At 39.1% G+C, this 19,234-nt stretch overlaps 1 protein-coding gene across 7 annotated transcripts in view; it reads right to left on the reverse strand.

The window, feature by feature from the left end:
- Positions 1-281: 281 nt before the first annotated feature.
- RASGEF1B (RasGEF domain family member 1B) overlaps positions 282-19,234 on the reverse strand; it is a 125,901-nt gene continuing 106,948 nt past the window's right edge. For 6 of the 7 annotated variants that reach the window (XM_052682236.1, XM_052682235.1, XM_052682232.1 and 3 more), the window contains 13 exons: positions 15,643-15,825; positions 14,451-14,573; positions 13,468-13,605; positions 10,129-10,341; positions 9,958-10,032; positions 8,731-8,826; positions 8,446-8,548; positions 7,678-7,757; positions 5,804-5,899; positions 4,434-4,529; positions 3,150-3,273; positions 2,406-2,478; positions 282-1,610 (listed from right to left, as the gene is read on the reverse strand). In XM_052682236.1, coding sequence (XP_052538196.1) covers positions 1,586-1,610; positions 2,406-2,478; positions 3,150-3,273; positions 4,434-4,529; positions 5,804-5,899; positions 7,678-7,757; positions 8,446-8,548; positions 8,731-8,826; positions 9,958-10,032; positions 10,129-10,341; positions 13,468-13,605; positions 14,451-14,573; positions 15,643-15,819 — 1,419 coding nt within the window. In that variant the 5' untranslated portion in view covers positions 15,820-15,825 and the 3' untranslated portion in view covers positions 282-1,585. Of the gene's footprint in view, positions 1,611-2,405; positions 2,479-3,149; positions 3,274-4,433; positions 4,530-5,803; positions 5,900-7,677; positions 7,758-8,445; positions 8,549-8,730; positions 8,827-9,957; positions 10,033-10,128; positions 10,342-13,467; positions 13,606-14,450; positions 14,574-15,642; positions 15,826-17,463; positions 17,485-19,234 lie in introns of those variants that run through there. The other variant, XM_052682237.1, reaches the window with a different exon arrangement.

The raw sequence follows: 19,234 nt of genomic DNA on the forward strand, positions 1-19,234 counted from the left end.
TGTGTGAACTGAAGAAGCAGACTTCTTTCAAAAAGTCAGTCTCTTCTTCCTCCTCCACCCTAACTCACCAAATAGGAGGGCACTTCCATAGCTGGTGCTCACGGAATATGCAGTTTACCAATTTCCAGCACCTTGTACTAGAAGACAGACAGTAGGTAAGGTCAGTATACATTCCTGTTGATGAAGACTGCTACAGAGAATTCAGAAATTAAATACCTGCCAGAAAAGGGATAGACAGCATACTGACTTAAACATCAGCCTTACCTGAAAACTCAACAGACGCAGTGCAACAAATAGATAGCTTTATTCTTTTTCTTAATAACAGTGGTAGGATAAATTGCAAATACCTGTTCTGCCAGGAATCTGCTTATACTTAGTGATTTTTGCATCCAGGGTGATCTACAGCTACAATTTCTTTTCCCCCCCTTGGTTCTTCCTAGCATAAATAGAGTGGCTACGTATTCAGAGCTACTACAAACTTATTAGGTGTGTAACACAGTGAATTACTTCACAGAACAATAACCCATAAAGCAAACAAGAAGACTGCTTTGTTCACAGACGTACTTGGGAAGAAGCCTCATTGTTGTTTTTTTTTTTTTTGTTTCTTTTCTTTTTTTTGCATCTTGCTAACTCCATCAAATTGGATTGTGTTCTCCATTGTTATCCTTCAAAAAATGCAATTATAAAAATGAGTTAAAAACATACTTTCATATTTCAACATAGTTTGTACATCCATTTCTCAGAGACCATTCTAGAAAAGTCAGCTTGTTCAACCTAATATAAGAAGGTCAAATATGGAAAATTAGAGTAACAAATCCGTGTAGTAAAAACACGAATGTCTGTAGCATGTAGTGGTTAGCTGTAAACAACTGAAAGAAAGAAAAAACCTCTCTGTAAGTTGTAAAATAGTCCACACGCTACATAGCTACTATATTTTTAGCAGGTGTTTGTTCTACCAGTCTTAATTTTTTAATACTTAACATATTTTTTAATAACTTACAATGAGTTTGCCTGCCAGCAGCCAACTCAAAAACATAATGGAAAAAGAAAATAGCCACCGTTACAGTGGTGGGGAGAAACTTTCTCCAGCAGCCAATTTGTTGTGTCCAGTCCTTTTCCCTTGTTAGCAGTCCTGACCAGAGTTCCTGGCTATCTTCAGCTTATCAGGAAGTCGATGCAGACCCAGGTTTCCACTGTAAGTACAGTGATTTTTTTTTTCTCCTCTATAACATCATATCAGCTCTGCAGAGTCCTTGTAGCAGCTAGTTCCAGCACGATGAAGAGAAAAAAAATATTCCATCCAGGTGTGGAATGATTCATGGGCAGCATCTGAGCTCTTCAAAGGTTTCTGTCAGTGCTGTCCTCAGTCAATACTGAAGTTGAGAGTGGGCTGTGATTTAATCTCATCTGTCTGGTACGAGAAGCTGCCTGTTTGTTCTTGAGTTAACTTGTTTCATCTTTGTTGACAAGTTATCTCAACTGACTACACAGTTTTCATCACTTTGAATACCACTCAGTGCACAAAAACAAACTATGCCATGCCCCTTGGTGAGAGCAGCAGCAGAAGCAGCAGCCATCCCATGCATCAGACTCTGCCCAGAAGCGTCGATCTGAAATGAAGAAGGTAACATGAACAAAACAGCCATTAGAATGATGTAAATCTCCTCAGATAGTTTCAGAGTGCCTCAGATAGGGATCCTGTGAAACTGAGGTTGATATTACTGCAGAGCTACTAGCCCACAGACTTTCGCTGTCCACCTTGCCTCTGTGTGTAATGCACATACTATTTAATTCTATGTCTATCTATGCACATGATCAGTTTTCTCTTCTGCCAGGAGTACACTTCAAAAAAAAAAAAAAGCCAATTGACAACAGAGAAGCTAAAACAGTGCCATAACAGTTCTGAAATTAGTAAAATGAAATTGTTGACTCATCTATGTTCAGCCAGCAGTGGAAGCAAAGCCAGTAGTTGATTCAACTTCTTTTTCCCAGACTAGACTCTAAATCATTACCTGGTTTTGTGAATACATTTGACTCAGAATGAACTTTGTGATCTCTGAAAAACTAGGTGCAGAAAGGGATACAGTATCTCCAGAAAGGGCTGCCTGAAAACCACATTTCTTTGAAGCTCAGAAAGTACTTTTTCTACATTGAGCAATGTAAGAAATTAAGATACTCAGTTTCTTGTTTTGATTCCCATTCTCTTAAGGGAGAGAAGCTTTGAGAAGACTACAGATGAAAACTGTGCTCATTTTTCCAAGAGTTCCAGAGCAAAAGGGTGATTTATGCTGATGCTGAGGCCCATCTGTTCAAACACATAGTGTGCCATTTGGTTTTAACTGTTAGATGCTAGCTCCAGATCCTATTCTCTTTATTTATTGATGTGAGTAACCTTTGACACAAACCTCAGAGTCTTCCATCTGTCCTTCTCAATGTGATTCTCAGGACTTTCACTCTCATAGGAAGCCAAGTAAAGTGCTGCAATCACAAGCAAATGCAATACGTTATGTCTACTGGCATTTAAAAACCTGCTCGCCCTGAAAATGGATGGAAGTTGGAAGTTAAATGAAGCAGGCTTACATTACCCATCCCTCAGATTAGGGCTACAGAATCCCATCGTGAAATACAACATTGCTCATAATTACATCAAGACAATACTAACAAAAAGTGCATGAGAACAAAGACTGCCCTGAAGGAAAGAGAAAAGCAAAACAACCCAAAAAGCCAGTGTGAACTGAAAAGCATAAGAGGAAGAAAACACTCAAAAGGAAATATTGAGCCTAGGGCCATGGTGTTTCATAAGAAACCATCCAAGTCCCCGTTTTCTTTCTCAAGCAGCACCCTTTTAAGTGTCCTGAAAGTCCATATAAAAAAACTTCAAATTATATTTACAGAGTCTGTATATCAAATCAAGTATTTTCATTCCATTTCAAAGAAAAGGTCACAGTCAATTTTCACAGACCATGTGTGCTTAAAAAGAAAAATCCTATTTTCTCTCTTATTTGTAAGGGAGAAGCATTTTTTAAAATTTCCAGACAGATGTTTCAGGTCAAATTCTTTCTTACTGAGTGGAAGCAATGGCCTAACAAGGACAGAGACAAAACAATAGCCTGTGACACTGGATCTGCAGGAATTCCAGGGCTCCTTACCATCATCACTGAAGACTGGGATAGTGAGCAAATACTGCAGAATCTTCCGATCCCTTTCAAATGGACACTCCACTTGCTTCCACGACATAAATTCACTGACTTGTTTTGCCAATTCCCAGAATTTCTGCCAGAGTAGAACAGGAAATGAAGATGTTATGTATAGGAGGGTGTTATTTACCTGAACATATTTTGAAGAGCGGAGAGATCCCAGTTTCAAGTCAAGGCTTGGGAGCTTGCTAAATTTTATACATGACTTAACTAAACTACTCTTGTGTTTCTACTTCAATCTGGAATGACTTCCCAATTCTCAGCTCTGGTGAAATTGTTATTTATGAATATAAATAGCACATTATGATCTGCACTCCATTTCCTTTCAGATAGCTGATAACTTCTACACCCAACTTCCACATTTGATGATACTCATTGTTCGTCTGTTTCACAGTGAAGTATTTAGTAATTTTCACATGAAGTCCACAGATGCTTCACACTGACATTTGGAAATCCAGATGTTCCATTTCAAGTTAATCAACATGAAACACTCCATTTTCTTGCTGCAAATCAATGCCAAAAATAAAAACTCTCCATGTGGTGTGGTGATGTCACTCATTGATAAGCTCTTTCAGTTAATGTTTAGCATGCCTCAAGGGTATTTATACTCTTTGTGGAAAAAAAGACATTCCAGACCATCAAACCATCTAACTTTAGAACCAGGCTAATTGAGGCTGACTACAAGAAGTGAAATCAGTGTAATTTTGTGTGAGTGACTCAGGTGTCTTTAGAACAGAAAGCACTAGGAAAACAAATCATGGGATGATCCACAGATAAGAAATACGAAAGTAAAGACAAAAGAATTACCGAAATGGACTCAAAACTCCTTCACTGCTCCTATATCACACAGTTCTGTGGCTCACACATAAAAATAACACAAGGATGAACTTGCCTTTTATTTTGGAGTTCTAAAAAAGACCAAAAATACTAATTTCTAAAATTATTGGTTGAGGATAAACGAATGTATGAGTTGAAATATTTAGATGAATTTGAGCAGTGGGCCAAAGTTCTGAGCTTTCTAACTAAAAACCTATGACTATTGAATTTGTTTCTATAAATATTCAAACTCCACCATAACTGCACTTTCCTGACTACCTCCTCAATCCTGTGAGAAGAAACAGATGTACTCCAATTGTACGCTAGAATCCAGTGGAAGCGTAATCGTGATTGAGTTTGCTCCTGAAGTGGGTTGATGCTATACAAAAACCCCACTCGGTGCCACAGTGGTCTACTTACTTCAAAATTGACATGACCATTTGGAAGACGATTGGCACAACCCTCATTGAGGAAGTAAATGTCTTTGATCAAGAGGCTGAAGAACGGTATCACGATCTAAGGAAAGAACAAAATTACTCTTAGTCCAGTGCTGACTGAAAATATACTGCTCTACAGAGAACATTCAAAAGAAGTCAGGTGGTACAAAAAGCTAAGCAAAATATCATAACATAAGATCTGCATTACTTCTCTCTCCTTTCACTGAACAAAAATTCTGCATGCGCTACATTTTATAATGCATAAAGTTCGTCTATGAAAGTTCTCCCTTGGATGGTAAGCTAGTCCATGTAGCGTCCTTTCAGGCTTTGTACCAAACTGCTTCCATTATCTTGAAGTTTTCTTGGCATGTGGTTCTCTCAAGGTCAGAACTGAAGCACTTGTTGGCACTTGACTGTTTGCTCACTGCGGCGATGAGATGTGCTTAGGAAAACAGTAAGTGACTTTCGAACTACACTTCCCTGAGTTCAAGCAAGTCTTGGCACTGACTGGCTCAAGCACAGAGCTCAACTGAACAAATAGAACTATTTGTCTTTGGAGAACATTGTAACATTCTTATGTCCTTCAAATGACTATTTTAATTTGCACACAAAAATTTGCATAGCTGGACATTCTTGTAGCAACTGGGAATAAAACAAATGTCACCATATCTACCTCCAAGCAAGTCTTTGCTGTAACATTTCATGATTTGTGCGAGCTCTTTCTCTGAAGTCAACTCACTTCACTCTCAAAAAAAAGTAGCTGATGAACAACTGCTTCTATGGGTGGCAGCTAAGAATGGGTGGCTCCTTTTCACAAGAGCTATAACCGCAATTCATGTGTGATGAAATCCACTTTACTTCTCAAAAGCCAGTTTATTTTGAAGAACAAAGAAACAAAGCCACCCCTGTTAATGCATAATTTGCAGCAAGTCCAGAAACAAGTAAGGGGAGATTTTAACTCTCTGTTTCCCACTAATAACTGATTCAACTCACCTTCTTGAGTAAGAAAGTCTAAGAGTTTATTTAATGCTCATCTAACACTGTACAGGAAAGAGACTCCAAAGAATCTAGACTCAAGATCTGTCTATATTTCAGTTTTAGAATGTCTTTCTTTCCTTAGTAGATGTTAAAGCAATTTAAAACTGAAAGATGCCCAGTTGTGTCTATTTGAAACCACTGATTATTCTTCCTGTGTCTAGTTTGTCCTCTAGCATTTTCATCAGCACTTCTCCTTATTCTTCCTTCTGCAATTATCAGCACCTTTGAACATCAGAATCCCCAGAGAAAAGCTTACCATGCAACTTAATGAGCTTATTTAATCTCTACCCATTGTCAAGTCATTTGTGAACATACCTTCTCTCTGTTGCTATGAGCTGTCAAAGACCTTTGGGCGGCTCCACGCAGAGCAGTCCGGTAATTATAAAAATTGCTAGAAGGGTCCATCTGATGCTACAAAGCATGAAGAAATGTAAATAATGAGCTTCAGAGAGCCAGTGTCATCACCAGACAACATCTTTTCACTTGAGCAACTGTTTCAAAAAGCGAGAGCTTTTAAAGTAGAGCCATTTAAAGAACTGGGGCATCTTTTCATTTCTTCCTTCAATCAGAAGAGGAGCACGATTTAAAAAAAAACAAAAAAAACCAACATTCACTCATAGGACAAGAAGGGATTGAATACAAGTTAGCAGCAGGAAAACAAAGGCAGGCATCATAGGCCTTTTATTTTCTTCTCCACCAAGAAGTTGGCTCATCTTTAACTCAAAAACCAAAGCCATGAACTAATATAACAGTGGGTCTTAACAGTAATATTCTGCTTTTCCTATGTATGCAGATTTCTCAGAGCTGACTCGGCTGCAATGGCAGAGGAAGATCAGGCAGCTAAAAGTGGTAGTGGTCAGGATGACTGTACAGATCACAAAACATATTCTTAACCAGCAGAGCCCAGTCTGCATAATATGTTCGAATGAAGTAGGACTGTGACAATAAGAGCTGATTAAGAGCTTTGCAGTCACCCTTGACATAAAAAAGGCCATCTCCCACCCAAGGGTGCAGGAAGTAAAGGTGCTTCCTGTGAAGTTTTAATCCATTGTCAGAGCACAAGTCAAATCTCTTGATACTAATGAACACCTCATGCTTGTGTCATGAATATTACACTGCCTCTATATTGCTTATAGAGCGAGTTAAACAATTGCTATATAGACCAAGCTAATTAACCTGTAAATAATTTCCTGAGTATATCACAAATTTGTACGTTGCTGCCCCTACACAATCTTTGCCAAAGGTCTCTACTACCTGAAATTAATTGGCAATCAAGATCAATTTCTCTGAATGGACAAAGCAGCTGCCAATAGCTAAACTTCATTTTCAGAGAAACTGCATTAGGTGAATCAACGCCAACCTTCTCTTATATATCTACCTTTCAAGAGGTTATCTATTTTAATTATGAAACTGCCATTTAGAAGGTGGGATTTGGAAGAAGATAGACAATTACTTCCATTTGCTCTTTTCATGTTGAAAAAGCACAGGACAGCTGAAAGATTCTTATTACACTATCTGGAATTTCCATTAATCATAGAATTGTTAAGGTTGGAAAAGACCTCAAAGATTATCTAATCCTGTCACCAATGTTGCCCATTAAACCAAGTTCCTTAGACGACATCAACACGTTTCTTAAACAACTTCAGTGAAGGTGACTGGAGCAGCCTGTTTGTGCCTGACCACCCTTTTGGAGAGTAATGTCTTCCTAATATTCAACCTGAGCCTCTCTTGACACAACTTGAAGCCATTTGTCCTATCACTAGTTACCCCAGAAGATGCTGACCCCAACCTCATCACAATCTCCCTTCAGGTAGTTGGTAGAGGGTGGTAAGGTCTCTCCTGAGTCTTCTCCAGACTACACAATTCCAGTTCCCTCAGCCACTCTTCATAAGACTTGAGCTCCAGATCCCTCAGCATCTTCACTGCCCTTCTCTGGACACACTTCAGGGTATCAATGTCTTTCTTGTACTAAGGGGCCCAAAACTGTAGACAGCCCTCAAGATGCGATCTCACCAGAGCTGAGTGCAGCAGGACAGTCATCTCCCTGCCTCCTGCTGCCTATACTATTAAGAGCAAATATATACTGAATTAGATTTGTCAAAAAGCCAAATTTTCACTTCAGAGCAGTTGAAAGTAGCACGCTAACAACAGTCCAAGTTGTCATGAATCCAAGTATTGGTTGAACTTACCTCAAGAATATCAAATTTGGCAGTCTTCACTTTTGCCCATGTTTTCTTTAATCGAGAGACAGGACTCATGTTCATGCCAGCTGGATATAAGAAAAATTGAGCATTTTGAAATTTGGAGATTATTTAAGACTGTTAAGTATTTCTAATACAAAGGAGCTATTAACAATAATACATATTTTCAGAAGTCAGACTTGCTGTTTTGTTAAAAGTCCAGTGATGAAAGTACATTGGAAACAAAGATCAGTATATTTTGCAGAAAAAAAGCTCTAACAAAATACTATGACGTTATTTCACTTTGTCTTGTTAAACATGAATATGCAGTAAAAAAGCCAAATTCTCTCAATTCTATCTTTTACAAATTTAATGGAAAATTCCACGTATCTGGGAAGCTTTCCCATTTCAACAAATACTACCAATAGTTTCCTATCAGATATAAAGGGGTGTGGAATTTTCAAGCCACTTGGATATTTGTGGTGTTGTAGAAACTATGGAAGACATCAATATTCCATATTACAGGAGTTTCTATTTCAACTTAGCACCAAAGTCTGGTTCAAAAAGTGGAAATCTAAGAGTTACAATGGAAACTTATCTGTGATGTACACTAAAAAGTAAATAGTTCCTTACAGAGGTAATACTACAATACCACTTAGCAGTTCACTGCCACTTCCCCTCCCAACTGCACGCTAAGCAGCAGACTTCTGTAAAAAGTATCACACTTCATTTACCCAAATTGAAACAGGGACAACATGTCTGAGGATGCATACTTACAAATAATAGCCATTAAGGAGTTAAAGTTCCCAATGTTAAAACATTCCCGTGCCACATCAATGAAATACTCTATCACTCTTGCTCTGTGCTTCTTTTTCACAGGCTGCAAGAAATGCATGTGCTTGTGATTCTTAGCAGGAAACAGTACTAACACAGCCCCAAAAGAAACTACACCCATTCCCATTCCAAGAAGACCTAATGCACTATAACATCACCACAGCAAAAAAGATTGCACAGTTCTGATGATTAAACAAAAAAATTTTAGCAGAAGTAGTCTTTGCTCACCATACAGATTTCTGTTGCAACCAGGTAACTGAGCCTGTTAAACCATTCCACATATGCTTCCAGGTTACGGCTCTTCTTTCGATCTCCATAGCAGCTCTGCAGAGGAAAAAAAAAAAAAAAAAAAAATCGGTTCTTACTACAATATTCACCCCAGAGGAACCATTCAGCTTTTTGTCTTTCCATCTCAAGACACCGTAACGTGATCAGGATTAACTCAATTAGCCAACAACAACTGAAAAACGTAGAGGTAAGGCAGAATTGACAGTATCTGGGTATGTATCACTTCTTGAGCTGTTGACCCAGTGAGGCACTCAAGAAGCCATTAGAATGCTTTTAGTCCCACCAGCATGCTTTGAAGAATCAGTATAGACTTAAGCAAACAATGGTAAGTAAGTATCTGCTTACTATTAAATTAAATAAATTAAAGTAATTTTGAGATACCATCTCACAGAAAAACAAAATATAAACTTGAGTCATAGAATAGTGTAATCGTTTGGGTTGGAAGGGACCTTTAAGATCTAGTTCCATTTAACATCTAGTTCCAACCCCCTACTATAGGCATGGACACCTCCCTCCAGATCAGGTTGCTCAAAGCCCCATCCAGTCTGGCCTTGAATGCTTCCAGGGAGGGCGCATCCACAGCCTTGTTGGGCAACCTGCTCCAATGAGTCATCCTATTTTGTTGGTCAATTTTAGGCTGGATGGTAATTCTAGCATTAGCCAACTCCTTTTTGTACAATTTAAGGAGCATAAATAATCTTGATGACAGTACCCAAAGAGATAAAACTAGCGGTTACCTAAAAACATTCATCTTTGTCCTTCATGTTATGCTGACCTAGAGCTCTCCGTCTGCTTTTTTTAAATGGCTGCTCTACCTTCAGTTTAGTAAAAGAGCAGATGTTCAAAGCGAGTAATGCAAAAGCCAAAGTTAAGCTCAACTTCGTGCAGTAGACCACAAAGGTCGCTAGAATAAAACATTCACAGGATTAAGTTTTCCCTTCGTCTAAATAAAAAAAAAAAAAAAAAAATTTGTTTGCTAGGTTCTGGAGTACCTGGAGATGTGCTCCAGGAAGAAAAAGCACTGATGAAACAAAATTGTTAAGATGAATACTAAAGCACTTTTACTTTAAAGCCAGCTTCTGCTGGTCCTCACTTGCAGTTCACAAGACATTTCAATTTAAGATGTTAAATGTCACATTTCAGAGCTGCTTCAGATCTCCGAATTACCTTGTCATTATCCAAAGGATCCTTTTGCACAAACGCCTGGACAAACTCTTCTGGTCCAATATAATTAAGTCTCTCCTAAATAAAGCACACAAGCAATCAAGTCAGATCCTCCGTTACCTTGCATTTCAAAAGGAGAAGGATAAAACCACACTGGAAAAAAATAAAACTCACAAGCTCTATGTGCGTCAGCTGCTGAGCTAATGTGTAGGGATCATTACAGACAGTGATTATGTCCCTCTGGATGGACTGTGGCTTGGTCTTTAAGACTGTGAGGCGATCTGTGGACGTTGCATTGATTTTTGCAAGTACTTCTTCATACTGGCTAAGAGTTGCGAGCTTTCGAAGCAGGTTCTGCAGGAGCTGCTGGACGTTCTTCCGATACATCTGTGACATGAAACAATCAAAAGACATTCTCAAGATGGAAGAGGACAGTATTAAAGTCTGTATGACATCAAAGCAGATTGATGCTGATGCAAAGCTCTTTAACAGACCCCCAAAGGCCCCTCTTCCAAATTCCAGACACCAGCCTACAGCTATTGATGGAAAATATAAGTAGTTGAAAAAATGAGCGTCCAAAACCTACTAGCAGCAAAATACTGTGCAATCAAACACATGAACTTTTCCCATATTCTAATGAATTCAACCTTCTCTCCAAAGCTGCTATAAGTATTTCCAAATTTAACCAAATAAACAGCACTATTTTGGGTCAAATTCATTCTTGAGGTCAGTGGTATTCAACCAAGGTTGAATTTGGATTGTACTGTGGTAAATAATTGCATTCTGGTCTCTATGTGTTTTTATTTTCTACAGACAAGTGTGCTTCACTGGCCTTTTTCCTTTCCCATTTTTCTGAAGTATGATGTAAGAGAACTTTATGAAGTGTGTTCTTGATCAGCTGGTGACTGAGACCAAAAATGCATCTGAAACTCTTCAGATGAACATTGGCTTGTTGTGAAAACCACCTGACAATCAGTGGGCTAATCTTCAAACAAAACCAATAAACCTCATGTGAATTTGTGGTTTACGTCAACCCAGAACTGATAACCAAACTAGGGAGAAAACTGGTGAATTCGTGAAGCTGAACTACCTGAATTCTTGTGTTGCATGACCACGCAAAAACAAGGCAACCTGAGCTCTTAGCCTGCAGTATCCTGTTCCTTAAACTCTTAATTGAACCCAAAACATTACACACTCATCTCTCCTGGTAGATGATACTTAAACAAGTTTACCTTCCAGTTTATTTGGACACCTTCTGACTAACTTGTCTCTTAGATCCTACATTGCTGCAGCAACAAGAGTTTGAAATTAGGGAGATTTAATTATGATAATCCTAAACTCAAGTCTATTTTATTTTAAGTTCTTTTTTTTAAAATGCACCGCTTTCCATTTGCACCATTCCTAACAAGTCTTGTACCTGTTGATAGAAGAAACAATACTAGTTTAGTTAGTTAAAATATGACTAGATATTTAGTCATATTTTAAAACTCCTGAGAGCTGAACAGCACAGGAGTGGCTTTGCATCTACCCATCGAGTGTTTTTTACAGAAAAAGACACTGAGCAGCATTTTCATGGAACTGATCAGGCAACTGGAGACAAGGATCAGGCAACTGATGTGAAAAGCTCCATAAGGCCTAACTTGAAACAAAGGTCAGTTAAGCAATAAAAGGAACTAGAACAATATCTGGAAATATTTCACATGCATGACCACTCAGGACAGTGAGAAGAAAACTGGCAGCAATGGCATGAAATATAGAGATTAAAAAAAACATATTAAGAAATCAATAATAATGTTTCAATATCCTATAGATTTTCTTGGTGGAACAATATCTTCATACGGTGAATGGTTTTAGCTGGATTCTCAGTGATAGCTCTTAGCAGTGGAGCACAATAATTCAGGAAGTGGAATAGGAGGCTACAAGTAAAAGGCAGGTGAACTGGAACAGGTTGTTTCAAGTTAATGACTCAAAAACAAATCCAAGCTATCTGCAGAAAAGCAGGACCAAGGAAGTTGCCATTTGCTGTTACATGCAGTTCACAATAATGCAAGTCAATTTACTGCAATGCTTGTTTTCCCTTTATTGTTCTAAGGGAAAACTTGAAGTCACATGGACATGCAGCCTGGAAGCTAGGGAAAGTTGCAGCTCCCTGTCAGAGTAAGACTGCTGCCTACGGATCATTTTCTAATAGCTTGTCCAGCTTCTGTCTTTCTTTTCAGTAGATGATTTTCCATCTTACTGCTTCCCCTCAATCTGAACAGCAGTTTCTTATCTTCCTATTAAAAGAATATCAGCAAACAAAGCAACACTATGGGAAAGGTGCCTCCATGGCAAAAGCAAACCTGTTCCGTCCACAATCCAAAGTCCCCTTTAGAGATATCTTGTAGCAACTCTAAACTTGTGTTTGCTCTTTTTCATTTATACTTCATACTGCATCTCAGTCCCCTTGCCTCTCTTCTTTTGTTCCTCCTCTCTTTCACATACAGAATTTCAGATACAAAAATGTACCTCAGTTTCCAAATAACTTTATGTTTGTTCTTTTCCACCCTTATTTATAGTCTCTCAAGGTCTTTTCAGGCTTTGGCAGCACTCACAACTCCTCCCAGTAGAGCTTACCTATTGAAGCTTGTTAACAGCTTGTTTGGTGCCTTGTTCATATCATTATTTAACAGCTTATGTATGCAACGTTAAGCTGAAGAAGGCTAGAAACATGATGCCATTTAGCAATTGCTCTTTGTGTTTATAGCTCTTCCAAACGCCACTCCAATGTCTTTTGCAATCTTGAAGTTGTGCCAGCTACAAGAGATGCTTGTTGAAACCTTGTTAACTGCCTTTCCACTAAGTGAAAATAAACCTTGAATTTTGTTTGAGTTTATTTCAGTATTTAAAAGACAAGCATCAATTAAACAGCAGAGTGTTTCATAAGACCTCCACGAAATTTACTTTGGTCTGAGAACCAGCACTTAGTAAAAGATGAAGTGATTTTCTCATGCACTTCTTTCAGAAGAAGGAATACAACAGACTGAATCCAGATCCAATCCTTTAAACACAAGATGACTCTTCTTGATCCAGTTTTTCTTTTAAAATTTTTTCCCAAGACTGCAATAACTACTCCACTGACATAAAGATCAGAGGCCTGATTCCAGCAAATGTTACTCACACCACAGAGGTAGGGATTTCCCTACCTACAAAGATTCCTAATACTTTATCTGGCTTCTTCCAAGCAAAATAATTAAAAATGAAAAATATAAACCTCCACAAAGTTGTGCTTGTCTGCACACTGTGTGATTGTTTCACGGTTTTAGGGATGGGGTGAACCCTGCCTCTGCTTTGAAGAGGGTCTGCTTTTGCTATAAAGTTTCTTCTTAGACTAGGTATGGGAAAGCACTTTTTGCCTTCAAAACCATCATAACAAGTTAGCTTAATCTCCCAGAGCCATACCATGTTATTAACAATAACAAATGCACAGCATCAAAGCATTTTATCCAATAACTTTGTTCACAGGTAACTTACCTCATCACCACTGGTTATTCTTTGTGCCAACTCCTTTAAGTTTCTCATCATTCTTTCATCCCGAAAATCATAAGGAAATGTCTCTGTCCATTCTGTCAAGAGCTGCAGGATTTTGGGAGCAATTTTTCGTATTCGGTTCTAGTTGAAAATACAAAGGAGAAGCATTATGAGGAAAAGCAATACACAACACAGCTAACCCAAAAGAAATAGAATTCCTTTCTGCAAAATACAACAGAGCATAAGGGTATGAAGGTCAGTTAATTTTTTAAGCTTAATTTAAATCTTCATTGGATTACAGGCCAGAGTCAATACCCATTAAGGCCAATGAAAAGCTTAAATGGGCTGGAAATTAGGTCCCAGGTTACTGGAAAATCTTAGAATATCTATATCCATAAGCTTTCCCTTCACTATTAGAATGTCACAGAGCAAGACATACATTAGTGGTTCCGTAATTCATGATTATCAACTATCAAAGCGGTAAGCATCATTCACCGCTTATGTATGTATGTACAGTACATCACAGGGAAAAACTGGGGCAAGGATTCAAGTATCTTAATTTGTGTTATTTTCTGCCAACAAGGCGATATTACAACATCCACATTCTGTTTCCTTTTCACTATACATTATATGAATGCACAGAAAGAAAAAAATGCATTCCCATGTGAGTGAGTGGCCAGCAAGCTAAGCCACTCCACAAAGACTGAAACAAGAATGCACACGTCAGTGAAACCCCCATTCATGTGCTTAATTCATCGTTACATCTTTCCAACATTTTGATACTACACATTAATACATCTGGAATACTGAAACACAAAAGCAAACATTGCAGAATGTGCCATTAACAACCATCACTTTTATTTCTGTCCCTTGCATTGGTAAAATGAAAAGTGTAGCAGCAGCAGTGCACAGGATGGTCTGAGCAGAGAGGAGATTTCCCACAGATGTTAGTGACTAAAGGTCAGATTCTCAGAGTGAGTGATTACCTTGTCCTGGCCAGGCTCACTTAGTCTCTGTTGCTCAATGCACAGGTGGCAAACTTTGGCCATAAGCTCATAGGGATGCATGAACAAGCGTGAACTGAGAAGGAAGGTGAAGATGTATGTTCTCTGCAAACAAGAGAAAGACAGATTAAGGGGTAAATCACCACCATTTTACATTTTCTCAAAATCTGCTCCTGACAAATCGTTTTAGTATCTGCAGAACAAAACTGCATTTGGCTGTACCGAGTGCTATTACTACAGCAATAATCACTTAATTGAACACTTGTCATTGCTCCAGACTCAGTGCTGCACCATCACGCTTGAGCCAAATTAGGTAAGATTAAACCAAAACAAGGCAGGGCTGGGCTGGTTTAGCTATGCTTTTGTACACAGTGTTCTTACAAGACTAGTACTTGAAATTACCCAGAACCTCAGCTCATCTCCCTTGTTCTATAGTACACCTCTGCAAGAGCCAGTGCCCTATGGCATAACTCTTTCTAGTCCAACAAGAGAATAAAATTAATGCTGCAGGTCCAATCTACATTGACTATCTACACAGATATTGTTTGTTTCTGTGCTTCTCTAGATAAAGCAATTCATGCAAAGTTTAATTTTACAGAACAAATAGTAACTCATCATTCTGGGGCTAGAAGAAAAGGTTCTTTATTTTGCCTCAGCTTTCCACATATAATTATTTGAACTCACTGTGAGACGTATATTTGAATTATTCAATCCACTCCCATGCTGCTGGTAGTTCAGTATTTATGACACCCGCCACAAAACTTAAAACGTTCCAGTTCTCAGAGCTTGAAACATATAACGTTTGACTAATTGGTACATAAATAGCTTCATTTTTATATTTTACACTGAGCATTAGTGGATAACCAAGAGCTTAAGGACAGTTCTGTGTTGGAGCTGTAAGGGTCCTGTCTTGGAACTGTAAATTCATCTATGAAATCAAGCAGAGTTATGTCTTCAGCCAGAGATTTTCAACAGAAAGTGACATAGTTCATCCCTTAACCATCCTGTCCCCAAGACTTTTTGGTATCATTCTTCTTTTCTAAAAGATATATTAAAAAACCTCAAGGCACACATGCCTCTGGACAGGCCAAAGACTCTCAAATGACAGTTGCTCTCATGTCCAGTTTCTGTTGATTCTGAACAACGTGGTTCCAGTGCAACATCTCATACTTACATCAGGATAATAATCTACACTGGGCACTAAGTGCTGAATCAGAGCTTCCAGAGACCCTGACAAGAGGTTGTTATCGTGGTAATAGAGTCCTCCACAGCCATCCTCTTTTGACTGATACAGATTCCTGTTGTAGCCGCTGCTGTCAAACATTGCTGCAAAGGGAGGTGTCTGTGGCATCCTTTCCTGGAGAGAGACACACAGAAGAGAGAATTATCAGAAGGTGTGATGGTGTTCTACACGCAAAAGATGGGATCATTCTAAAACAAAACAAAACAAAACAAAAAAAAAACAAAGACAAAAACAAAAAAACAACAGAACAAGAAACAGTATCACAACCTGGGTCAATTGCACAGCAGTAGAGAGAATTCCTACAGAGTGTATCTGAAAAAAGCTGTAGTGCCCCGAAGCCATTGCGAGTGCAGATGCTGTTGCTTTTCTCTCCATTGTACCAAATCCTATTTGTGGAAAAGGTTCTCTAAAGCCACAGACCTCAGCAAAACTCACTCTGTAAAGGCACCCAATTCTGAGAATAACCCCAATGTGACAGCCTGGAGATAAGCAGCACTCTGCCATCTGTGCGCTCCCAGCTCACAACAAAGCACTTTGCAGAGAGAGCTGAGTAGGGACGAGAAGCTATTAAGTTATTAGCTGGATTCCTGGAGACCTGAGAGCCAAAGCTTTCCTGCTGCTGGCAGCGTGGCTGCACAACTGAGGCATTCAGAGCAGCAGACTTAGGGATTCAGTGAGTAAACAATAAGGGAAAGCCAAACTCTGCTGCAAGGACAGAGAGAGGGATGGGAGCAGAGCTCCTGCCCTGCATGACCCGTACTAATCCACTTTGAAGATGCCAACAAAGATTTGCATCAAAATTGGAGAGTGTGTCTGAAAAGTCACATTAGTCACTGTGTGCAGCTGTTCAGCCAGGGAATTCAGTTCCTTCCAGCCTGATGAACTGGGGAGAAGTAAATCATAGGAAGGAAATATAAAGGAAATACACACGCTACAGTGTAAGAGTGCAAGGTGCAGGACTGACTAGGAAAGGGACTCTTCAGAAGGGTCTGTTGTGATAAGACAAGGGGAAGTAGTTTCAAACTAAAAAAGGGGAGATTCAGATTGGATAAGGAAGAAATGGTGGCGGGGCACTGAAACAGGCTGCCCAGAGAGGTGGTCAAAGCCCCAACCCTAGAGACACTCAAGGTCAGGCTGGATGAGCTCTGAGCACCTGATGGAGCTGTAGGAGTCCGTGTCCATTACAGAGGAGATGGGCTAGGTGGCCTTTAAGGGTCCCTTCCAATTCAAATGATGCTGTGGTTGTATGATTTTATATAATCACCAACATGCAAAGCGTTAGGTAGTATCTGACTTCATCAAAGGCTGAAGTGATAAAGAGGTTGGGGAAAAGCCACCATTTCCACCACATCACTAATTTCCACCATGGTAAAAACCCAAACAAGCGAGAATCACAGAAATGTTTTCTCTAACTTTTTATCCACATGCCCAGTATATATGACTCCTCATTAAAATACCAGATTTTCTGCATAAAAATCAGTAGGCAATGCCTAATTCTAATAACTAACTCCTCCAGAAGGGAGGAGATCTTTTTGAAGCTTTCAGTCCTCTAGCTCTTAGTACAATTACTCCTAGAACCATACAGGTCTTTTTTCCAGAAAAAACTACACTGCACATATAGGCACAGAGAGCCTCCTAGTGCCTGGATCAAGAGAAAAGAAAAATATCCTGACATCGTTTACAAATATCCTGATTCATAACACTAAAATAAAATTCCAAAAAGATGGCCCTGCAAGGCACATATTGGCTTACTTGTTTGCTGTCTATTTCTGGAAGCTACTTGATGGAGACGGCTCAGTTCTGTTTCAGTGAGATGCCAGGCTGCACAAGGGAAGAGATGTTCTGTATGCCCCAGATTTGGGCTCTGAGCATTTCACTTGTAAGTGAACAAGAGCCAGGATACGTTCTCCACGTGATGAAAAGGGATGATATCAAAGTGTGACAGAGAGAAATATAGCACAGACAACAGGATGATTCATACAACACATGTGGTTGTCCAGCAGGGTTCGTCAAGTACCCAGACCCTTTTGCTGTCTCTCAAAGGGAGGTGAAGATACAAAGCAGCATTGCTTAATTCTAAGAAGCTCAGGAGCTAAATCCATAGCACCAACGCTGCCCTCAGAGTAGTTTGAGTGGAAATAACAGTCAGAGCACAGAATCTGGCCCACAAAGTCTTGGCGTATGCAGCAGACATATCTTAGTACCTGAAAAGATTAGTAAACCACAACAGTGCACTATTTGACAAGCAGCAATTAGACAATCAGCAAGAAAAGATTATTTGAATGAAAAACATCCTGAGAGTTAAAATGGGAACTTTTTACTAGAGACAGCATTTGGCTATTTCTAACATGCAAAACACTTATTTTTCACCTCTTTTTTTAAAAAGGAAACAAGTGTTGTCTTTTAAAGTTGTTATTAAATTCCAACTTGATCTGACTTGAAGGAAAGAGTAGTGGAATAATTTCCTGGCTAAGCAATGCTCTTTTGTGACAGAGAGCAGTCAGCAACCATGGATTGTGGAAAGAGAAATAAAACTTTTGTTTCCACAGCTGATATCATTATAGAGAACATGAGATCTTGAGCATTAAGGTAAGTAAAGATCACTCTGACTTCGAACAGCATTTGTTATGTGATTGAAGCACACCTCCTTATACACACAGTGCAAACCTCAAACATGCAATCACATCCCCAAGAGCTGCTTTGCCATACACGTCAGAAACCCCAAACCACACATAAGAAGGATTACACTTCCCCAAGTGTTCTTAAAGGAGGCCGTTACAAACTTGGGCTATGGCAAGGGATGATGAATCTTAACAGTCTACACTAAGACGAGAAAGCACAAGCAAGAAGGAATGAGGCTTGCTGCAAGGTATAGGCATGAAGTATGATTTAGGAGTTCAGCAACAACATTCAGTCCTAAGTAGTTCTAAAATGTTGGTGAAAATTGTGCTGCTTTTTATGCACTGACTCCAGACTCCCCAGAACAAAGCATACCACACACAGAGACTACGCTTTGCATTCCATAGATCCTGGGCGTGTTTGCTCTGTTTACAAAGCATCTGAAAGGTGAAGTGAAATCCTACAGCTCAAACTGTTACAAAGATAAGAACTCTGACAACTCCTTGATCAGCATTTCATACACCTTACTCACAGAAACCACCATGGAACAGTTCTTGCTCAAACCTTGTTTCCTGAAATTCTTCCCTGATGTATCTTTGGTTTGTCGTATAATTCTGACTTCAACTTACAGATCCTACATTGTTTTTCTCTCAAGAAATATTTCAGAAACATTTCTAATTAGCTGTATCTTGTAGGCAGAGAGGATGCAGAAGAAACCAGATTGAGCTTTGACCCCCTTCTTCATCTTCACTGAAACTGCAGAAGGCGAACAATTTTGTAAAGCTCTCAAAATAACTGCCCAGGCAACAATAGGCTACAAATGAAAAACATCAGCAAGCAAAAAAAAACAGACCAGGAAGTGGATTGCAATAAAAGGCATTTTCCTCCTGAATGCGGAAAGGAA

This window comes from Tympanuchus pallidicinctus, unplaced genomic scaffold (assembly GCF_026119805.1).
Source record: "Tympanuchus pallidicinctus isolate F22 unplaced genomic scaffold, pur_lepc_1.0 scaffold2, whole genome shotgun sequence".
Taxonomy (NCBI): domain Eukaryota; kingdom Metazoa; phylum Chordata; class Aves; order Galliformes; family Phasianidae; genus Tympanuchus; species Tympanuchus pallidicinctus.